General features: G+C 38.9%; 1 protein-coding gene across 6 annotated transcripts in view; it reads right to left on the minus strand.

Moving 5' to 3' along the window:
• The window catches only part of UPRT (uracil phosphoribosyltransferase homolog), a 33,470-nt gene extending 11,383 nt beyond the window's left edge, over nt 1–22,087 (minus strand). For 5 of the 6 annotated variants that reach the window (XM_077146098.1, XM_077146099.1, XM_077146097.1 and 2 more), the window contains exons 1-2: nt 21,529–22,087; nt 1,479–1,521 (exon numbers count right to left, since the gene is read on the minus strand). In XM_077146098.1, the coding sequence (XP_077002213.1) occupies nt 1,479–1,521; nt 21,529–21,914 (429 nt within the window). In that variant the 5' untranslated portion in view covers nt 21,915–22,087. Of the gene's footprint in view, nt 1–1,478; nt 1,522–4,422; nt 4,578–21,528 lie in introns of all 6 variants that reach the window. The other variant, XM_077146100.1, reaches the window with a different exon arrangement.
• Between the last annotated feature and the right edge of the window lie 2,975 nt (nt 22,088–25,062).

Below are 25,062 nucleotides of genomic sequence, written 5' to 3' on the forward strand. Positions count from 1 at the left end.
CAGCTTCGGTCCTTGCCACCACCACCTGGACACTCCACCCTACCCCACTCCACCCACCAAAATCTATAGCAGGATTTTCAAAGCCAAATGCAGAGAACAAAGGTTCAAATTACTATCGTCTCAAATTACCATCACAGCCTGGGTCCTTATTATTTTTTCCAAGATACAATGCCTGTGCTTTCAGGGAAGCATCTTATAATAACCATGACTATAACTTCCACTTACCTTTAAAAGGCTATTAGGAACGCAAGAGGAAGAGTTAACAGTTTCTACCAGTGAACACCAAGACTACTGTGTTCTCCCCTCAGTAGCCATTAAGACACAAGTTCTTTCCTCCCTGAACTTGTTTCTTTGCTTTGATAAAAGCATAAAAGACAGAATAACCTAAGTATTGTCTCAAGAATTCCAATTGCATTTACCTTGGTCTGCAATAAAAGGTTATTACTGTCCTGGAAGCTCAAATAACTGTAAATAAAACTTATCTCTGAACCAAGAATATTTAAATTGAAAAGTCGTCTATACTCTTTTCGATAAATTTCCCCAGGGAAAAATTAAATGAAAAGTTTCATGACTTTTTTATTCTCGCCATTCCTTTTCTTTATTAAGCTATCTTTTACTATCTAATTATATTTGAGAAGCTAATAAACCACATTTCTTTCTTTCTTTCATAAAATAAATACTGACAAAGTATTTATACTGTAAGTTTCAAAAGAGCAGAAACCTTGTCTATATTCTTCACTCCAACACAGACTAGCATGGTGCCCGACGCACAGTGCCATGAGTTCAGTAAGTGTTTTACAAATGTATGAGGACAAATAATGACAGCAGAAAATGTATCAACCTCATTCCAAGCACTGAGCACACACATATATAAATACAAGAAAGAAACAGAATGCTTACCCTGTAGACAAACAAATTTGGCCTGAAATCCTCTCACATTACAATAGCTAAATAGAATTGTGCTTGGTCAATCCTTAATAGGAAGTCCCTGAGGAAAGCATAGACAGTCTGACTTAGTATTCTGCACGTCAGGATAGTAAGGATAAGACAAGACAAACACACACACCCCCATGTAAACTACAGGAAGGTATTAGTCTTTGTGCATTAGCTGGATACAAGGGTAATTACTAGGTCTCCTTATATATTTGTTTTTAATGCATACTTCTCACTGCCCTAAAATGAGGCAATTAAAGGTTGCTGAGAACAGGTTACCAATATGCATTTAAGAGGTAGTGGCACCTCAGGACTAAAGGGAATGGGTTCATGGGCAATGCTTTGAGGTGAAAGGGATTGAGGCAGAGTTTAATTTAACAGTGAAAACAACACTTCAGAAGCCTAGCAAGATGATGGTTTCTTGAACCAATCTTTCTCACCCCCAGAACACTCTAAAAAACAAACAAACAAAAAAAGCTCCTTACCCTACTATGATTATGTCACTAGGTACAACAACGAAATGAATATGGAAAGCCTCCACCTACCAAACGATCCGCAGAAAACATGAAGTCCCCTCTACTGGCTGTCCTAAAAAAAGAGTATACAAGTTTTAGTCTAAATTAGAACTTCAAGGTAAAATATTACTTTATACATATAGTAACAGTGATATTAAGACGTATCACATACTAAAAGCTTAGATATATATACAGATTATTACTGAGTCGATGTATTTTTCATTAGGACATAGGAACTTACAATGAATGGATAAATATTATTGGAAAATGTTTATTAGATATCAATACTTAGAGACAGGATTTGAAAAGAGCATACAGTCCACCACTGATCTACCCAACTTCGTATTATATAACCAAGAGATGAAATAAACTCCCTCTAGCAGATGGCAGCAGGTTCACAGTTCAAATTAAGAGGGCACTTAGCAATAAAAAATCCAGGTTCTCCCCATCTTCCGCCTCCATTCACCTTGATCTAAAACCCCTGTTTCCAAGATAAGTAACCCATCCATCTTGTCTCGAATCCTTTTTGGAATGAAAATGGGTACAAATGAGCAAATAAATTCTCCAATTTCTTCATTACTTTCAAGAATGTGCAATATAATTTCCAAGATCTCTTTCTCAAACTGTTGATAATTTGTTCCTTTTGCCTGTTTTCCATTCAAGTGCTTCATTCTCTAGATCTTTCTGCCATTTTCCTGTACATTTCCTTCTGCTCAATACCTTCAGATCCTCAGGTACCCAAGTAATAACAATCCAGTATAATAATAATAATACCCACAGCTGTTAACCTATCAAAAAGGGAATGATAAAAGGCTAACAGTTCTTCTCTAGGTAAAAATGTAGTGTTGTTCCTCCTCCTTACCCCATGTAAATTAAGTGATCTTGACTCACAGGATTGATTTACAGCTTGTGCACTTAAAATCTCCATCTTCTTATCCATAACAATCCTAAAAATATTTCCCAACACAGCATCAAAATGGCATATGCAAGCACTTTTCATCAGTATACCATCAATCACCACTATTTTTTTTTCAAGCTGTGTTCACCTTGACAGAGAAAAGCTATGAAATATCTGACACAAATGGCAATAGGTTTCTTAGAGTAACCATAGTTCTACCACATTACCGACATAAACTCTCTAAAATATGAACCATAATTGAGCAATAACATGAATGCAGGCCTGGATTCTTTATGTATAAATATTCTCTAAACTCAGAAAACCCTACTAACACATACTTATACACAGAGAGCCCATTTGAAACAAGCTTTATATCATGTACAACGTGTTTTGAAAAGAGACCACACTATTACACCAGTACTTTTCATTTCTACTACTAATCTTCACAACATGCTTGCCAAGAAGTAAAAGGAAGTAACACAGAAAAAATACCGAAGCCTACGGCTCTGTCTGCTAGACCTATACAAAAAACTTGCCTAAGCAACTGGAATAGTTTTTCTGTAGGGTAAAGAAGTCCAGATTTGTCTTTGAAGAAATATCCAGTAAGATGTTTTGGGAACACATCTTAAATATTTGTTTCTAATTTCTAAAGTTACACAACAATATATTATATAGAAAAGTTATGGTGTCAAGTAATTGTAGCTGTCCAAATCTGTTATTTTAACTTGGAATCCAACATTTTAACACCATTCACACCCTTCCCAAATACATCAGCCTCAACTGATAACCTGTGCATAATAAGCACCTTCTTTGCATTCAAAAAAGGTACATATTTGGGGAACCTAATAAGAACCATCATCTCTTGACAGCTATTCACCTCTAATTAAAGTATTCACTGCTCCAAATTATCCCATTACAAACAGTAATTACTAACCTATCTCCTGCTATTTTAGACAAGTTTCTGATCCCTGTGTTTACTTTAAATCAATGTAGAAATTAAAAACAGCTAGAATATACAAAGTTGAATGCATTTTTCAAAAATCCACAGCAGGGCAGGCCACGGTGGCTCAGCAGGCAGAGTTCTAACTTGCCACACAAGGGTTTAATTCCTGGTGCCTGCCCATGGAGGGGGGGGAAGAGTAAAAAAAAAAATCCACAGTGGCTTTCAATATTCACATTTAAACCCTTATCATTATTAGACTAGCATTTTAAAAAGCAGATATTTACTTGTCTGATCAATCAAGCTACACATGTTCTCTGAGCCCCTACTTTAGACCCAGATGCTGGGTCAAATAATTTGTTAATAAAGACGTTTTAATGTAAACCAGACACCAGGTTTTATTTGCTCCATTCCCTTTGCTTCAAATCATAACTCTATTCACCTTTGTCTCAAAATCATTAAATAATCTCTCCTAGAATAAAAAGAAAACCGTAAAAGACATTTTAATAATCTAATTACAGTCCCAAATAAAATCCAATGCAAAATATCACAAAGCAACAAACATACACCTCTGGAATATTCTAAGATATAACCAAATGATCAAATATTTAAACAAACAGTGATATCCACACATTCATAATTCAGAACATAGAAATATAATTAAATGTAAAGCTGTATAATTAAATGTAAAGCTGAGCTTCTTTTAAATTGTACAAACCCCAAACAGGTTTTTAATGCAAGTCTATCCATATGTTAGAAAATAGATATAATGACACCCCCCACACACACACACACACGCAAGTGTGCCACACACATGTGTAACAGCAAGATGAAGCCAAAGGCAGCCATTTTGGAAAGAAAAATGCTCACGCTGAAACCAATCTGCATTTTAATGTAGATTGGTAAACCTGACTCTTCCCTACTTGTTAAGTAAGACCGTCTATAAAACACTTTAAAATGGCCAGAGATGCTGTAGCAGTTGCGTGCATTTAAAAATATGCATGTCTTATAGAAAACCCAGACATATGAACCCTCTAAGAGTCTCACTGACCTTTCTTTCAATAGGGTAATAGGTTTACTTAGCATCCATAAGATATAGAAATATGAGAGATTTTTTTATGTTAAAAAAATAATACTTCAAGTGGAGATCTTCCTTCTTCTTGCTAAACTTCATTACAAATACTACTACTAGTGGAGCGATGTTTTAGCATGTCTGAGGACAACCTCCTTGGGACAATTAAGCACCTTTGTTTAGTACCTGGCCCCAAGAAGTCTTTCAATAAATGGTGGCCTGTGGGAAAGAAGGGACAAATGTGTATACAGTATATATAATATTAGGTTACATTTATAAATTATGAACCTTTGTAGAAAAGCTATATAAATAAGTCTTCATAAACTTGGGATATACATATATATATATATATATATATGCAAAAGCACATCTATGTATATGTAAAAAAAAAAGAGGGTGTATCAAAGAAGTTTGTCTTTGTTTTAGGAGGAGATGCTAGCAGAATTCATGGTTTGTTTCACATACCTAAAATTTGTCTTTGGGCAAATGGTTAGCATTCTTTAAGACTTTGTTTAGGGCCCAGAATTTTACAGGCTTCTAACCCTCACAACAACCTCAAGAGGTAGATTCTGTTATTACCATCACTTTAGTGATGAGAACAGTGAGGCTTTTAGAAGTGGATTGATGCAGGATAAAATAGGACAATGATAAATCTCTGGTTTCCTATTCAGCTCTGAAAGAGTTAAAAGACAACTAACTACAAGCCCTTGTTTCTTATTTAGCTCCAAAGGAACTAATACAGAGCTGCAAACTTCAGCTTCAAACTTCCTAGGACAAAAATTCCCCTAAATCCCCAAAACCTCCCCAAACCATTGAAACCTCCCCTAACCATAAAAGCCTGTAAAATTCTGGGCCCTAAGCAAAGTCTTAGTTAATGATAGGAAGCATAGGTTCATAAAGATTGCTAACCATTTGCTCAAAGACAAATTTTAGGTACGTGAAACAAACCATGAATTCTGCTGGCATCGCCTCCTAAAACAAAGAAGACACCTGTGGTAGTTAGGGTCAGGTGTCAACTTGGCCAGATGAAGGCACCTAGTTCTGTTGCTGTGGACATGAGCCAACGGTACGTGAACCTCATCTGCTGCTCATTACATTTGCAGTCGGCTGGGAGGTGTGCCTGCTGCAATGAATGATGTTTGAGTTAACCGGCTGGTGCTTAAATGAGAGAGCTCAAAGTAGCACAGCCCAAGCGGCTCAGCATACCTCATCTCAGCACTCACAGCTCAGCACTCACAGCTCAGCACTCACAGCTCAGTACTCACAGCTCAGTCCAGGCCTTTGGAGATGCAGAAAGGAATCACCCCGGGGAAAGATGTTGGAACCCAGAGGCCTGGAGAGAAAGCTAGCAGAGATCGCCTTGTAGCCTTCCCACATATGAAAGAACCTCAGTCGAAAGTTAGCTGCCTTTCCTCTGGAGAACTAACAAAATAAATCCCCTTTTATTAAAAGCCAATTCATCTCCAGTGTGTTGCATTCCAGCAGCTAGCAAACTAGAAAAACACCTAATATTCAAAGTTACTATGGAAACCTACCACATAGTACAACTTTCCTATAAAACAAGCTAACCCATTCCACTGAGTCCCTCCCTTGGGCATGTCCATGTTAACCTCTTTAACGTGTACTCTCTCTTCTCTTTAGTAAACGTTACTACTTATTCTTACTGGCCCTCTCCTCTCTAAACTCTTTTAGCACTGAGAACAAACTGAATTGGGGCTAAAAGCTGGTACTAGTGATAATCAGGCACTGGTTACAGAAGTATTTCAAGATTCGTCCCAGCTTGAATCTTTCTGATTCCAAATCCCTGAATAAAACCATTATTTATATTTTGCTCTAATAAGGGAATTTTTACTAAAACACAACCAACTTTATAGATTTTAATAACATTTCTCTCCCTGTGAATCAGACTGGAAGGCATATAAAATGCAAACAATGAAACACAGAGGTGGGAGGTAAATAAAAAGGAACAATGAAAAATGTTCCTTCTGAAGAGGGAGCAGCACTTATGATAATATGGCTTGTAAAGATATTAAGTTATCACATACATGAAGATATTCTTTACAAAATGATTAAAGGAAACTCTTCTACTCATAATTAAAATCAATTTAATTTAAATCAAATCTAAGCACTGTATTAGGTGTCATTTCAAAATTTAAATACATCATTCTTTAGGAGGATTAGACACAGGACTGTTTTCAGCATTTGAGGCAAGGGAACTTGGAGTTGGGTCTACGTGTGCCAGATTTTGCACATTAAATACATGACTCCCACTTAGATTTGTATTTCAGAAGTATGCCCCATGCAATATTTAGAATATACTAAAAAATTATTCGTTGTTTATCTGAATTCAAATGTAACTAGGCATCCTATATTTTATATGGCAACCTAAATTGAGGTCAAAGGATTAAATGAACTCAGACTTAGCTCTAATATGTTTTTATCTGTTTTGTTTTAGTTTATTTTTTTTAAGTAACAGATTAAGGGGAGTGGAACATAAAAAATTTTTCTGGCAGGTTTAAACCAAAGAAATGTTTCATTTGAAGTTAATATTTTGTGAAAGTTCTAAAACTATAAATTCTACTTCCATAGCTACTTTATTATTCAATCAGTAAATAAAGGATAGCTCCAAGGTTTGCCATGATATGCAGATGATTCATAAATGGTTTGCATCCTCCTTCCTTTAACCTCATAAAAAGAAGTCACCAGTTAAGTACTTTGAGAAACCCTAATCAGATGTGAAAAGTTCAAAACCAAAACAGCTTTTACTACCTGCCAGGTGCAAGTCATCAAGACCACAGCTCTTTAGCACCTTCCTAATAAGCTCATAAAATGGAGTAGCATTAACTTTTTTCTTGTACTTCAAAACAGAGTTCAATGTAAACATTCACAGTCAGGTAGAGAAACTATCAAAACATTTTCCCTTAGAAACCAAACCTAGCTCATGCAGGAATTCATTCATTCATCCATGTTATTGTTACTTTAATGCCCCTATGTTCCAGGCCTCACTGGAGTCCAAGTCTAGTTGGTGAGACAGTTCTAAGAAATGCGAAGTATTATAAAAGGGTATGTATAGTCTAAAGAGGAAAACATTCCCCCTCCAGGCACAAAAGCCAGTTAGAAAATTCGTATGGAAACCCACCAGAACCAAAAATATGTCCCTTGGTTTTAAACAATTTGCAGGACCCGTTTTTTTTTTTTTTTTCTGTGGTGGGTATCTTGGTTTTATACAAGTCAAGAAGTGGAAAAGTTCTGGGATTCCTCCAGTCTCGGGTGATGCCAGGCCAGGGATCCTAGGCTAGCTCTATTTAGTATGTGGAATCCCTGATTTACCTATAGTCCAAATCTGAAGCCTAGCAAATCACCAAACAAAGGGAGGGGCAGTGGCCCAGCCTGAGCAGGGGACAATCACCTGTGGTGTTTGTAAAGCTACAGGTGCCCAGGTTCCACCCCAGTACTACTGGAATAATCTCTAAAGATGGGGCCAGAAAGTTGTAGTTTAACAAAACCCTCCACAGGTAAGAACCATTTACATTAATCAGATGACTCAACAGAAAGACTTTCATGCATGCTGAGGCTGAGGTTCTCTCCCTTCTAGGTGCCACACAGACACCTTTAATGATATTTCACAGACTGAAATATTTCAAGATTGTTCAACTTTCATCCAAGCTTCCTGAAAAGTATATAGGAAACATTCAAAGCTCAAAATCAGCTTTACTCTAAGGGGACAAAAGAAAACAGAAAACCAGGTGGGACAGGGATGCTTTTTTAAAAATACACTGCATTGCCTTGAATATGAAGTCCTAAACCATGTCCAAAGAAAAAGGGCATTACACTTAGATTTTGCTAGGTTTAGTATATAAAGGAGGCAGGAAGGGAAGGATGTGTGGTTTAATCCATTGCAACAAAAAAAACTGGACATGAAGGAGACATTTATTATCCCAAGTTCATCAGTGACCCCTATGTGACTGAGTAAGTCATCTGCTCAATCAGTGTTTAAATTGCTGCACTCACACAGAAAAAAAACCATTTCCCTGAAACTCAATAATACAACCAATAATTTATATTTCAAATAGTGCACATTTCAAAAATAAAAAAGGTATTTTAGGGTGCACAAGTGGTTCAGTGTTAGAATGCTCACCTTCCATGTGGAAGACCCAGGTTCGATTCCCGGACCATACACTCCCCCCCCAAAAAAAGATATTTTAAATCAGCCCAGAAAATGTTCTCAATCTTGCCTGCTTTATATATATATAACTAAACAACAACATACTGTCTCCCTGGTTCAATCCCTTTTCCCCATGCCAAAGTCAATTCATAAAGCAATCCCTCTGCTAGATGGATACTGAGGATCAGGAACAATAAAAAGAAAAGCATGAGTTCCAAAAATGAGACAGCTCCATAATGAACATAAATATAATGTCACATCTAAATAACAAAGCACTTAAGCCTTGCAGAGAACAGAGTATGATAATTAATGGCAACTTCCATAAAAAGAACTGCGTAAATGAAGCTCCTCTTATAGGCACCACACACCAGACCCTCAGAGGGGCTGAAGCAGGTCTTGTTTGTGTGAGGGGATGCCAATTTTTGAAGATAAAGGAACAGAAGCCTCTGTTAACAGATTTGGTTAATAAAAACAAAACTGAAAAACACTGTCTCCAACCCAAATAACTAAGCATTAATTTGTTATCAAAAATTATAGTGGGAGGTCGGTCCAAGATGGTGGCTTAGTGAGGTGGGGAATTTAGTTTGTCCTCCAGAGCAGCTAGTAAATAACCAGGAACAGTACAGAACAGCTCCTGGGGCCACGTCAGTGACTGCACACAGCCTACACCAGTCTGGACAAGCTGGACCAGCTGCGAGCCCACCCAGAACCGTGAGCCCCCCAAGCCACGGAGGCTAGTGACCCTGCCCCACAAGCTGGTTCCCGGAGAAGAAAGGAAAGAGACTTTACCAACAGCAAGGGGCTGAGCTTAACCAAGCTCCAACTGTGGAATTAACAAATTCTGACTACTAAGAATAGACCCCCAGCTCAGCTGAACATCCAGTAAAAGCTGGGGTTGCTGGCTTTTGCCCTAGCATAGAGTGGGCAGGGCTGACTGAAAAAGAAAAGAAAGTTTTTTTTTTCTACTCAAACAGCACAAAATATTTGAAAAGGTCTGGGCCCTGAAGGAAAGGAGGGGGTACACAGGACCTGGAGATACATAGAGCAACATACCAACTTAAGCTCTTGATTGGAAAACCCAGAGAAACGGGTTTTCCAATCCTCTAAAAACGATTTTTCTTTTCTTTTTTGTGGCTGTGTTTTTATGACTCGACTGTTCTTTGGATACAACTACAAAGCTTCTCAGGTTCCAATTGCCACAGGCAAGGGCAGAATTAAGCATGCCTGAAAGACGAAGAGGCTGGTCAGGTGAAAGGAAGTAATTCCCTAGAGGCTGTGCCTTCCCCAGGAGACAGATGGGACCCAGATCAGGTGGAATCCCTCCCTCAAGGAATTAAGACCCAAGGTCTGGAAAACTGAAGCGATTAAAGCCAGACTACAACCTCTCCTCTGTCTCCACCATGCCCCAGCAAGGGGAGTATGCTGAAGTTAAAGGTACCGCATCACTTCATGTTAGTGGGATTGGCAGGCAAATAAGCGCCACATACTGAGCAGGATAGGAAAAGCACAGAGTCTAAGGTCTTCATAGAAAACTCTTTCAACATGCTGGGTCTCACTCTCAGGGAAACTGATACAGGTGACTCCTCTTAAGAGGAGGCCAGTCTGGTCTGGGAAAATCTGACTGGGGTCTATAATACCTAAATTGACTCTCCTAAGGAAAAAAAACAACAGGCACCATACAAACAGGGCAAGAAACAAGAAAACAAGAACTGAAAAATTCTGATCTGTTAAACAAAACCTAAGCTAGAGTCTAGAATAAGCTGAACTGAATGTCAAAGAACGGATAGACAACAAAGTCATCCAGCAAGAAAATCTTAGGTCAAAAAAGTGAAAACAATCTCCAGAATAAATTAAGAAAATTAAATGTCTAGAGCCAGCAAAAAATAATGAATCATACTAGGAAAAAGAGATGGCCCAGTCAAAGGCAGAAACCAACAACTCAAATGAGATACAGGAATTGAAACAATTAATTCAGAATGTTTGAATAGACATGGAAAATCTCATCAAAAATCAAATCAATGAATTGAGGGAGGATATAAAGGAAGCAAGGGATGAAAAAAAAAGAAATCAAAAGTCTGAAAAAACAAATCAGAACTTATGGGAATGAAAGGCATAGTAGAAGAGATGAAAAGAAACAATGGAAATCTACAATGTTAGATTTGAAGGGGCAGAAAATAGGATTAGTGAATTAGAGGATGGGACATCTGAAATTCGACAAGCAAAAGAAAATATGCAACACAATGGAGACAGATTGGTTTTTAATAAAAGGGGATTTATGTCATTAGTTCTTCAGAGGAAAGGCAGCTAACTTTCAACTGAGGTTCTTCCTTACGTGGGAAGGCACAGGACAGTCTCTGCTGGCCTTCTGTCCAGGCCTCTGGGTTCCAACAACTTTCCCCAGGTTGATTTCTTTCTGCATCTCCAAAGGCCTGGGCTGAGCTGCTTGGGCTTTGCTATATTGAGCTCTCTTATTTAAGCACCAGCCAATTAAATCAAACATCCTTCACTGCAGCAGGCACGCCTCCTAGCCGACTGCAGATGCAATGAGCAACAGATGAGGTTCACACACCATTGGCTCATGTCCACAGCAACAGAACTAGGTGCCTTCACCTGGCCAAGTTGACAACTGAATCTAACTACCAAAGAACCTTAGCAAGGTTGACAAAAAGAAGAAGAGCGAGGATGCAAATAAATAAAATCAGTAATGGAAGAGGAGACATAACCACTGACACGGCAGAAATGAAGCAGGTAATGAGAGGATATTATGAACAACTTTATGCTAATAAACTAGACAACGTAGACGAAATGGACAACTTCCTAGAAAGGAATGAACAACCAACACTGACTCCAGAAGAAACAGATGACCTCAACAAACCAATCACAAGTAAAGAAATTGAATTAGTCATAAAGAGGCTCCAAAAAAAGAAAAGTCCAGGACCAGATGGCTTCACATGTCAGTTCTACCAAACATTCAAGAAAGAATTAGTACCAATCCTGCTCAAACTCTTCAAAAAAATTGAAGAGGAGGGAAGGCTACCCAACTCATTCTATGAAGCCAACATCACCTTCATACCAAAGCCAGACAAAGATACAACAAGAAAACAAAATTACAGACCAATCTCTCTAATGAATACAGATGCAAAATTCCTCAAGAAAATTCTTACAAATCAAATCCAACAGCACATTAAAAGAATTATACACCATGACTAAGTAGGACTCAGCCCAGGTATGCAAGGATGGTACAACATAAGAAAATCAATTAATGTGATATACCTTATCAACAAAATCAAAGCAGGAAAAACCACATGATCATCTCGATTGATGCAGAAAAGGCATTTGACAAAATTCAACATCCTTTTTGTTGAAAACACTTCAAAGGATAGGAATAGAGGGTATTTCCTCAACATGATAAAGGGAATATAAGAAAAACCCACATAGCTAACATCATCCTCAATGGGGAAAAACTGAAAACTTTCCCCCTAAGATCAGCAACAAGACAAGGATGTCCACTATCACCACTGTTATTCAACATTGTGTGGGAAGTTCTAGCCAGAGCAATTAGACAAGAAAAAGAAATACAAGGCATCAAAATTGGAAAGAAAGAAGTAAAACTCTCCCTGTTTGCAGATGATATGATGCTATATATCGAAAACCCTGAAAAATCCACAGCAAAACTACTAGAGGTAGTAAATGAGTACAGCAAAGTGGCAGGTTACAAGATCAACACTCAAAAATCTGTAGTGTTTCTGTACACTACTAATGAGCAATCTGAGGGGGAATCAAGAAAAAATTCCATTTAAATTGCAACCAAAAGAATAAGATACTTAGCAATAAATTTAACTAAGGATTCAAAAGATCTATACAAACAAAACTACAAGTGGGCAACAGTAGCTCAGTGGCAGAGTTCTTGCCTTCCATGCCAGAGACCCAGGTGTGATTCCCAGAGCCTGTCCATGTGAAAAAAAAAAGAAAAGAAAGAAAACTACAAGAAATTGCTAAAAGAAGTCACACAAGACCTAAATAAATGGAAGGGCATACCGTGTTCATGGATTGGAAGACTAAACATAGTTAAGATGTCAATTCCACCTAAACTGATTTCTAGATTCTCAATGCAATATCAACTAAAATCCCAAAAATGTACTTTGCATAAATAGAAAAACCAATAACCAAATTCATCTGGAAAGGCAGGGTGCCCCGAATAGCTAAGAATATCCTGAGAAAGAAAAATGAAGTCAGAAGTCTCACACTACCTGATTTTAAGGTGTATTATGAAGCTACAGTGTTCAAAACAGCAGGGTATTGGCATAATGATGGATATACTGACTAATGGATCCAAATAGAGTGTTGAGATATAGACCATCTCATTTATGGACAATTGATCTTTGATAAGGCAGTTAAGTCAACTCACCTGGGATAGAACAGTCCCTTCAATAAATGGTGCCTGGAGAACTGGATATCCATATGCAGAAGAATGAAAGAGGATCCGTATCTCACACCCTATACAAAAATTGACTCAAAATGGATCAAAGACCTAAACATTAGATCTAAGACCATAAAACTTTTAGAAGAAAATGTAAGGAAATATCTTACGAAACTTATAATAGGAGGTGGTTTCTGAGATTTTATACCCAAAGCATGAGCATTGAAGAAAGAAATAGGTAAATGGGAACTCCTCAAAATTAAACACTTTTCTGCATTAAAGAACTTTGTCAAGAAAGTAAAAAGACAGCCTACACAATGGGAGACAATATTTGAAATAATATATCAGATAAAGGTCTAGTACCCAGAATATATAAAGTGAGTATTCAACTCAACAACAAAAAGACAAACAACTCAATTACAAAATGGGCAAAAGACATGAACAGACACTTCTCAGAAGAGGAAATACAAATGGCTTAAAAGCACATGAAAAGATGCTCAAATTCCCTGGCTATTAGGGAAATGCAAATCAAAACCACAATGAGATATCATCTCACACCCCCCAGAATGCTCATTATCAATACAACAGAAAATAACAAGTGCTGGAGAGGATGTGGAGAAAGAGGCACACTTATCCACTGTTGGTAGGATGTAAAATGGTACAACTGCTGTGGAGGTCAGTTTGGCAGTTTCTCAGGAAGCTAAGTATAGAATTGCTATATGATCCCGCAATACCATTGCTAGGTATCTACTCAGAGGACATGACGGCAAGAACACAAATAGACATTTGCACACCAATGTTTATAGCAGCATTATTTACAATTGCCAAGAGATGGAAGCAGCCCAAATGTCCACCAACAGATGAGCAGCTAAACAAGCTGTGGTATATACATATGATGGAATATTATGCACCTGTAAGACAGAATAAAGTCATGAAGCATGTAACAACATGGATGGACCTTGAGGACATTATGCTGAATGAGAGTAGCCAGAAACAAAAGGACAAATACTGTATGGTCTCACTGACATGAACTAACATTAATGAATGAACTTGGAGAATTTCAGTAATGCAGAATTTCAGTAATTAATTGGAGCTGAAGGGATACAGATTGTGCAACAGGACTGACTGTAAAAATTCAGAAATGCATAGCACAATACTACCTAATTGTAGCACAATAATGTTAGTACACTGAATGAAGCTGAATATGAGAATGAGAGGGAGGAGGGCTGGGGGCACAAATGAAACCAGAAGGAAAGATAGACGATAAAGACTGAGATGGTATAATCTAGGAATGCCTGAGTGTATAATGATAGTGACTAAGTGTACAAATTTAAAGATGTTTTTATATGAGGAAGATCAAAGTAATATCAATATTGCAGGGTGTTGAAAATAGATGGTAATTCATATTTTAAAACTTTAACTTTTGTGTGAGACTAAAGCAAAAAATATTTATTTGGTAAAAAATTTGTATTTTGACTAGTGCATTTCCTAATATAACTTATATGGACAGTTTAATTGAACACCATAAGTACATGCAACCTAAGTACATAGGGCATGAGAGTTTGAAGGTTTGTCCAGAGTGATGCCCTGATAAATTCCAGAGTGATTTAAGCAGTGAATAAAAAAGTATTTGCAAATTCCCCTTGGGGGAATGGCGAGAAAGGGGGAAAATTCAACTTCCTTTTGGAGAATTCCTGATATTCTCGCAAGCAGTGGAGACAGCCAAATCAATAGACTGAGCCCTCAATCTTGAGGTTTGTTCATATGAAACTTATCCCCACAAAGGACAGACTAAGCCTACTTAAAATTAGGCCTAAGAGTCACCACCAGAGAACCTCTTTTGTTGCTCAGATGTGTCCTGTCTCTCTCTCAGCCAACATGACAAGCAAACTCACTGCCCTCCCCCTCTCTACTTGGAACATGACTCCCAGGGGTGTAAACCTCCATAGCAACGTGGGACAGAAATCCTAGAATGAGCTGAGACCCAGTATCAAGGGATTGAGAAAACCTTCTCAACCGAAAGGGGGGAAGAGAAAAAAATGAGACAAAATAAAGTGTCAGTGGCTGAGGGATTTCAAACAGAGTTGCGAGGTTATCCTGGAGGTTATTCTTACGCATTTTATAGATATCCCCTTTTTAATTTAAGGTGTATTAGAGAGGGTAAAGGGAAGTGCCTGATACTGTAGAGCTGTGTTCAGTAGTATGTTTCTTGAAGATGAATGTATAATGATATACCTTTCAGAATGTGACTATGTGATTGTGAAAACCTTCTATCTGATGTTCTTTTTATCTACGATATTGACAGATGAGTAAAAAAATATGAGTTAAAAAATAAATAAATAATAGGGGGAACAAATGTTAAAATAAGTTGAGTAGATTGAGATACTAGTGAACAATGAAAGGGAGTGGTAAGGGGTATAGAAAAAAATAGGGGGAACAAAGGTTAAAATCTACTGATTAGATGGAAATACTAGTGCTGAATGAGAGGGAGGGGTAAGGGGAACGGTATGTATGAGTTATTTCTTTTTATTTCTTTTTCTGGAGCGATGCAAATGTTCTAAAAAATTATCATGTGATAATATTGTGAACCATTGATTGTACACCATGCACAGAATGCTTGTATGTTAAGAATGTTCATGTTTGCATGTTGTTTTGGCTTGATAGTAAAAAATAAATTTAAAAAAATTATAGTGGGCCTTTCTATACGATATCATAATAGGATAAAGACTATATGAGATCTCTCAGTGTTGCTATTTAAAATAAGAATGTGAGATCTATGTACAGTTAAATTCTTGTTGACTTCCCAAAACTCAAGAAGCCAATACTTAGGCAAGCAATCCATGCACAGATACAAACAATAAAGGCTTGCTAATATTAATGCCTTAAATGTACAGCATTCTTCACAATTTATAACAAATGTTCACAGGTGGCGTCTTATTTTAGCCTTCTTGGAGCCCCATGATATATTACCAACATCCTCATTTAACAAATTATGAACACGAAGCACAGAGATGCTGAACACCTTGCATAAGATCACACAGTGTATAGTTTATCCTCTAGATATTGCTGTCTCCCTCCAAACAGAAGGAAAAATAGAGATTCCACTTATACCAACGTTTTACTATAAAACCCAGGCTTTTCTTAGTAATACAGTATAATCAGGTACTGATAATTTCATCTGTGAATGCTGAATGCCATGCCTTCCTTCCCCAAGATATACAGCAATGGTTCTTACCTTCTATACTGTCATGGAGATATCGCTATGAAATCTAATGAAGCTAAAGAATCCTCATCCCATAAAAAATGCAGTCAACAGTGTCCATAACAGCATTATCAATAGCCAAAAAGTGGCAACTATCCAAATGTTCATTAACTGATGAAAGGATAAACAAAATATAGTATATCCAGACAATGGAATATAACTTTGGTATTAAAAGGAATTACGTACTGATACATACTACAATATGGGTGAACCTTAAAAACATGATGTTAAATTAAAGAAGTCTGTCACAAAAGACCACATATATTCTATAATCCCATTATATAGTAATGTCCAGAATAGGCAAATTTATAGACAGAAAGTAGATTAGCAGTTGCCTAGCACTTTGGCACAGGATGGGGGTGGATGGAAATGGGGAATGACTGCTAATGGGCATGGGTTTCTTGTTGGGGTGATGAATATGTTCTAAAATTGATTGTAGTGATGGCTGGCAGCTGTGAATATACTTAAACCCACTGAACTGAACATTTTAAATGGGTGAATTGCATACTATGTGAATTATATCTCAATCAAGATGTTATTTTAAAAACAACCACTAAAATTCACAGGTAAATTTTTGTACATGTAATTTACCATAATTGTAAATTAAAAGTAATAAATAAAAGGAAAAACATACAAATAAAACTTCCCAGACAATTTATTTCAGTTCACTAAAACCCATCTATAAAATCAGGTGGGTCCAAGAACCAAGATGAGGAACTCATGCTCTACAGAAACAAGAATCCTCATACCATTTTATTTATTTCGCCAATAAATTTTATTTCATCAGCTCCCTACCACAATTACCAGTGTGCTGGTTTGAAAGGATGTCTGTACCCTAGAAAAGCCATGTTTTAATCCTAATCCCATTTTGTAAAGGCAACCGTTTCTTCTACTCCCTTTTCAGTACTGCATGTTTGAAACTATAATTAGATCATCCCCTGGAGATGTGATTTAATCAAGAGTGGTTGTTAAAATAGATTAGGTGGAGACGTGTCTCCAACCATTCGGGTGGGTCTTGATTAGTTTATTGGGATCCTATAAAAGAGGAAACATTTTGGGAGATTTGGAGAGAGCAGAACAACATAGCCACAAGAAGCAGAGAGTCCATCAGCCAGTGAGATGAAGAAGGAAAACGCCTCCCGGGGAGCTTCGTGAAGGGAAGCCAGGAGAGAAAGCTAGCAGCTGATGCTGTGTTTGCCACATGTCTTTCTAGATGAGAGAGAAACCCTGACCCTATTTGCCATGGGCCTTCTCACTTGAGAGAAAAACCCTGAACTTCATCGGCCTTCTTGAACCAAGGTACCTTTCCCTGGATGCCTTTGATTGGACATTTCTATAGACTTGTTTTAATTGCGACATTTTCTCGGCCTCAGAACTGTAAACTAGCAACTTATTAAATTTCCGTTTTAAAAGCCATTACGTTTCTGGTATATTGCATTCCGGCAGCTAGCAAACTAGAATACCAAGCCTATGTCCCCTATATTTTAAGACTGCTATTTCACCTATTAGATCACATGACCACAGTAATTTTCAATATTCATTCTTTAAATGTTAAATTAGTATAATTTCATAAATACAATTTTAGGAGCTAGAAAGAACCTTAGTAATTAAGCATCTATTATATGCAAGGCATGATTGGAATTTAAAAATGTAAAAGACAGTTTCTGCCCTCAAGAAGCTTAAAATTTAATAGGGAGATAATATTGGTAGACAAATAATAAACAAAATAGATGGTGAATCTTGTATTTAAAAGGCCCAAGAAGATCAGCAGGGGAAATCTTGGCAGAAGAGGACTTCTAATGCTGAGTCTGACCTTGAAAAACAGGTAGGATTTGAACATGCAGAGAAGGGGTAGCAGGGAATTCCAGATGAGATCAGGAGTGATGTTTCAGAATAATTCCCAGGAATCATGAGGGGCTTTCATAACAAACTAAAGATCCTGCACTTTATTTGGTAGGCTGTGAGGAGATAAACAAGGCTGCAGAGCAGGGCAGTTACCTAATCAAAGCGGTATGTTAGGAAGATTGTGCTGTAATGTGTGGATTATGTGGAGGAGAAAAGCCAGGGAAACAATCCAAAGACAAAATTATTAAAGCCTGATTTAGAGTGGCATCCTCAAAATCAGTTGCCATTTTTAAAAGAGCAAGGCATGCAGACCCAAAAGATAGGTGATGTATGATTTTGCTATTATGACCTTGCTAAAGGTAAACTCAGAGGCATACAATGTAGAATATAGGGGACCTAGAGATACACAGAAGCTACAGATGGGAACAGCTGGCTAATGAGGTTGAACTTAAATGTAAGGGAATGGACAGAAGTGAAGGCAGTTAATTAATGGGTTTAAAAGTAGCATTGCCATATTGAAGCCAAAGATGATTGAAAGGGGCTGTACAGAGCCATGTATCCCACCAATTAACACTACAAATATAAATAAATTCTTGCATGAACCACTTCAAAGGTATGAATCTTGTACAAAGTCAATGACAGAGGGGTATGGGGGAAAACTACTATTGCATGCTATTGCCTATATTTAACAGAAGACATCAACGGCACCACAGAAATACCAGGGGTAAATAGCTGGGGGGTAATAACAAGAGTTAAGGGAGGTTTGGCTTTTCTATTTGGTGAGGGTGTGTTTATCTGTTATTTTTCTCTTTGAAGCAATGAAAATTATCTAAAATTGAGAGTGCTGATGATTGCACAACTGAGTGAGGATAATGTGAGACATGGATTATTTACTTTGGAAATTATCCTTGATGGCCAATGATGGAGGTGGCTGAAGGATACATTTGACTGAGAAGCAAAAAGGTGAACTCTGGTGTATAAATATGGAATACTGTACAGCTGTAGAAGGAAGGAAGTTGTGATGCATGCAACAAGGTAAATGAACCTTGGGGATATTATGTGATGCAAAATAAGCCAGAAACAAAAGAACAAATATTGTATGGTCTCTTATAGAAAATACTTACAAGAAAATTGGGGCCTAGATTGTAAGCTCTTATAACAGTCACATTTAGTCCTGCACTGTAAATGCTATTTCTAGATTTTGAGAGGCTGTGCAATGTATGTATAACCTGGAATTTCCCTGGAACTTTGGGTACCTGTGTGACACCTCAAACTCAGAGTGGGAGTTCTGCAGTTCTGAAAGTCGGCACTGCTACATACAACAACTGTTAAAGAAAACGAAAAAGAGATGAGGCTTCAAAAAGAGATAAGAAGGAAGCCGATGTGGTCACGATTAAGGTAAATCAGAATATACGGAAAAGGATAATAGCCTGTATTTTAGAACTTCACCTACTGTATGAGCCCAAAGGAAGCAAGCTTTATTTTGTTCAAAACCTAAATTTTCTGTAGCACATAATCTAACTCAACCTGCCTGGATAAATCATTTAAACAACCCAAATACATGAAGCCCAGAATGGCAATGAGGGCTTGTGATTCTGTACAGCTTAATGTTACACCTTGATACATCCTGGAGTAGGTTAGGCAAATAATTAGAAATTATTGGCAAAATCCCTTGAGGGACTGGAGAAAAAAATATGAAACTATTAAACTTTCCCACTTGGGAAACCCGGATATTCTCTCAAACATTAGGGACTCCCAAGTCAATAAGCCAGGCCCTTGATCTTGAGGCTTGCTCTTATGAAACTTATTTCTGTAGTCGAAAAGCTAAGTCTACCTACAGTTATGCCTAAGAGTTACTTCCAGAAAAACCTCTTTTGTTGTTCAGATGTGGCCTCTCTCTCTCTAAGCCCAACTCTGCAAGGAAAATCATTACCCCCCCTCCTACATGGGACATGACATCCAGGGGTGAAAGTCTCTTTGGCAGCATGGGATATAACTCCCAGGGATGAGCCTGACACTTCCACCATGGAATCGACAACACTTTCCTGACCAAAATGTGGAAAGGCAATGTAACAAAATAAGGTACCAGTGGCTAAGAGAGTTCAAATAGAATCGAGAGGCTATTCTGCATTCTAGAGGCTACTCGTACGCAAACTTCAGCTAGATATTGCTAATGGTCACAATTTGCCAAACCCCAATCAACACCATTCCTGTTAACCCTAAAGAACACCTAGGGCTCTGAAATTCTACAGAAGTTTCACTCACTAAGATTACTTTCCAGAAACCTACAACCTCCAGGTGGTTCCAAGTCTTGAAACCCAGAAGGGCCAGCCTCCCCAAGAACATCAACTAGTTCCTCCCCCATCCCATATTGTCAACATCCTTTTTCAACATGAAAAAGTTAGAATGGGAATAGCCCAAATACACCTCAAGATTGGGAGAACGACCAAAGAAGGGGGAGTTATAACGGAGAAGATACGATTTAACACATGAGTATGACTGCTGCATCATTATACTGATATTTCTTTTAAGTCTCCATCCAGTATATTGGAGCAGCTAGAAGGAAAGATCTGAAATTGTGGAATTGTATCCTATACCAAACTTTGAAATCTGTTTTAACCATAACTACTTGTTACAACATACTTTGAAATTTATTACTTTTTTTGTATATATGTTGTTTCAGAATAAAAAATAAATTAAAAAAAAAAATCAGGGCATGCCTCCCACTGAAAAATGAGTGGTTTTGACATACTATTCATCTTAAATGCTGCCAATAAGGAAACCACCTGTACTTAGCCATGGAAAATATTTCCCTTGAGAAAACCCATCTACAATATGGGTTTGGAAACTTTCCCCTATTTTGCATTTTAACAGGAAGTTTTCTCTCATTGGTTTGTGGGATTAGGAGATTAGGGATTAAGAATTATACAATAAACATTTGATATTTCATATGTTTACAGCAAAACAATCTTGATACAAATTGGATGCTAAGTTTTCACGGGACCAAGTAAATCTGAACTCTAAATTTAAACTTCAGACGAAATGGCATAGTTGCAATAACAGACAGTTAGGGATCAGAGTCCCTGTCCACAACAATAACATTTTCCTTGGAATTGCATTAACTCCACTTGTGAGCCTGAGGTGATTAGAGGTAAAGGATAACCTTGGGTAGTAAATCATTGCAGAGTTATATAGATTGACCACGTGGTAGAGCATCAGGCAGAAAATGAAAGCATGTTTATCTGCCTGGAAAGGCTGATGATTCGTCATCATTCAGAAGAGACAAAAAGGACACCAGAAACTACCTAAAATGCTTCCTCCCTACACCAAGGGATGTTAAAACACAGGGACTAGGAAAGAGAGGGTTGGAGTCCAGAGTCACCTGACACCTTCCACCTCCCAAGAAACGGACCTCCCAACCTCGCCCACCTCCTACCAGCCCCTCCACCTCTGTTTCCCCTTCTGTTCTCCTACTCACTTGTCCCGGATGATGGTCTGCAGCTCCCGGATCTGATCATTCATAGGCAGGAGCTTAAGCTGCTCCCCTATTTGCGTGGAGAGTTCACAGTCCCCTAAGAGGGTGTCGCTGGCTGATGCGTCATAGTTGCCACTGCCATCGCTGCCACTGCTGTTTTCAGAGATGAGGTTAACGCCGCCGCAGGCCTGAGGGTCCGGTCGGGCGGGTACGCTGGAAGGGGCGTGCCCGGTGAGGAGAGTCAGTTTGGCTCTGGTAGCGCTGTTTGCCCCGGCAAGGTCCGGGGTCGGGTCGCCGGGTTGCGGTGGTTCCCGGTTTGAGGAAGAGGCAGAGTTTACTTGCTGGTTATGGCACGGCATGGAGTCCGGACAGCGTAACTCCGTGGCCATAAACTGGACCCCGGGCTGTCCCCGTTGCTTCCTACACCTAGGAATAAAGGCGAACAGGAAAAAGGGGCCAGTGTTTCAAGTATCCTCCCGCTAGTCTCCGCCTTTGCAGAACCTCTAACCTAGGACGCTCTCTCACCCCTAAGCCTTTGTTCGTTTCCTTCCGCACTTTTGGTCCCACGTCCCCCTGCAATGATGGTACCGCCTTCTTGAGCACTTTATTGGCTTCTCTCACCGTCACTCTGAGACAAACTGCTAGTTAACCCTTTGAGATGCTCCTCCTGTGTATGTTCCCACACCTAGCTAGGCAGGGGAAAAGAGGCCAGGAGTGCCTGGTTGCGGGGTCTGTAAGAAGCCTCTAAGGCTTCTGCATGCAGAACTTCGGATGATTGGAAAAGCCAGCAAAAACTATCCATAACATCTGTTTGGGATGACTTGACTTAGATGGTTACTGAGTATGGCATACTAACCTCCAGAATTCGTTTGTGTATTAAAAAACATCATGCTTCTATAATGCTTCTAATTTAACAGGCCTCTAATACACAGAATGGCTGTCCACATTGGAATGTGATTGAAACATCATACCATGGCAGACTGTATGGACAGAAAAACAAAATGACTCTAAATGAGCCAGGTTGCATTTGCCTCTCCCTAGTACTGAGGCTTTAGAGGCCCTACCACAAGTAACATCTTTAACCAATTTCACTGCTCATGTTCTTAAAGATACCAAATATAGTATGTCTTTTTTTTTAAGAGGGAGTGTTTACTAAGTTGCAAGTTTACAGTTCTAAAGCTGTGAAAATGTTCAAATTAAGGCAACGCTATGAGAATGTCCAAATTTAAGGCACCAACAAGAGGTTATCTTTGCTCATAAAAGGCCGATGCTGGTCAGGGTTTCTCAACTAGAAAGGCACGTGGCCAACATGGCAATATTTGCTAGCTTTCTCTCCAGGCTTCTTCCCCGGGGGGCGTTTTCCTTTTTTTCTGCAAAGATCTCTGCCTGAATGGGCTCTCCTAACTCTCATGGCTCTCAAGCTTTTCCCAAAATGTTTCCTCTTTTAAAGGATTCCAGAAAACTAATCAAGGCCCACCTGGAATGGGTGGAGTCACATCTTCCTCTAATCAAAGGTTAATACCCACAATTGGGTGTGTCATATCTCCATGGAGATAATCAAGTTTCCAACCTACTGTACTAAATAGGGATTAAATGAAACAGCTGCCTCCAAAAGATGGATAAGGATTAAAACATGGCTTTTCTCGGGTACATAATCCTTTCAAACCGGCACATTCCACCTTCTGGACCCTAAAAAGACATGTTTTTCCCATATACAAAATACATTCATTCCAACACAGTATCACAAAAGCCTTAAGTCATTTCAGTAGCAATCCAAATACAATACAAGGTTAAAACCAGTACAAAATCTCATCAAAGTCAGTCACAGGCATGGTCCACCTAAGGCAAAATTTTCCTCTGGCTCTGGACCTGTAAAACTCAGAACAAGTTATTTGCCACCAATATACGAAGGAAGGTCAGTCATAGGATAAATACTGCCATTTCCATAGGGAGAAATTGGAAGAAACACAGGGGTCACTGGACCCAAGCAGTTTCAAAACCTGCAGGGCAAACTCGTTTAGATTTCAAAGTCTGAGAGTCATTTATCTTTGGGGCTTTAGAAAGCGGCAGTCCCCCCTTTCCCAAGGGCCTACGCAGCAGCCTGCCTCTCTCTGAATGCAACCTTGGGGGACACTGGGGAGACCACCTTTTTCTCGGCTCCACCCTCTCCAAGCATCAGGGCTGCACCCGGGCTCTCTACCATCTCCAGGGCACACACACAATCCTTCCATGTGGTGGCAGCCAGGCTCTCCCCAATCCCCAAGGAATGTGCTCCACCCTCTCCAAGGCCTGAGCTGGCACAACTCTCACTACAATAAGTTGGAAGGCTCTTGCCTTCAGGGAAAATTCACCCTCTCCATGTACTTGGATGGATCTGCTCTCCTGGCCCGAGGCTTCTTGACTTCAGAGCCCAGCCTCCAAGGTTCTGCCTCTAAAGACATTTTACCTTCACTTTGTCCCTTTTCGGAGACTTTTAGTCCACAGTGGCACTGATTCCATTTATATAGGTCCCACAGCACTCTAGTTGCCTTTCTATGTAGAAAGCAAGTATCATGCCCATCAGACAGAGGAGTTTCCACAAATCTTTTCTGGATAAACTCCATCTTCAATCCTGACTTCTCCAGAAATGGCTGACTGGTTCCCTGTTTAGTTAAATCCTCACATGGGGCACTAGTCTCTGGGGTTTCCCTTTCTGGAAGCCCAGAATTTTCCAGACCATCAATTTCTGGTTTCTTTGTACCCAAGAATTCAATTCTCAGCTCATCTCTTTCCTGTTGCATTTCACTATAAGCTGTGAGGAGACACCAGGCCATGCTTTCTGTATTTAATTTGGAAATCTCTTCTGCTAAATATCTAAGTTCAAGGCTTTTAAAATCTGCCCTCCATCTAAAGCCAGCAGTCAATTTTGCCAGATTATCTGCTAATTTAAAACAAGGATTGCCTTCCTTACAGTTTGCAATAACACATGACTCATTTCTGTCTAGAGCCTCGTCAAAGGTGTCTTTAGAGTCCACAGTTGTACCAACAGTCTGTTCAAAGCATTGTAGGCCTTCTCTGTCAAGCTCCTTACAACCCCTCCAAAATCCTCCCCTTATCCATTTAAAAAGCCATTTCCAACATGTTTGGTATTTTCAAGCCACAGCAGCACCCCACTTCTCTGGAACCAAAATCTGTTCTGGTTTGCATGTTGCTGGAATGTGATATACCAGAAATCAAGTAATTTTTAAAGGGGGATTTATTAAGTTGCATATTTACAGTTTTAGGGTTGTGAAATGTCCAAATTAAGGCAAGGCTATGAAAATGTTCAATTAAGGCACCAACAAGAAGTTACCTTCACTCCAGAAAGGATGATGAAATTCAGGGTTTCTCTCTCAACTGGAAAGGCACATGGCAAACATGGTGATGTTTGATAGATTTTTCTTCAGGTTTCTTGTTTCATGAAGCTTCCCTAGGGGCATTTTCCTTCTTTGTTTGCAAGGGTTTCTGGCTGTGTGGGCTCTTGTGGCTCTTGTGGCTCTCCAGTATTAGTCTTTTAAG

This window comes from Tamandua tetradactyla, chromosome X (assembly GCF_023851605.1).
Source record: "Tamandua tetradactyla isolate mTamTet1 chromosome X, mTamTet1.pri, whole genome shotgun sequence".
Classification (NCBI taxonomy): domain Eukaryota; kingdom Metazoa; phylum Chordata; class Mammalia; order Pilosa; family Myrmecophagidae; genus Tamandua; species Tamandua tetradactyla.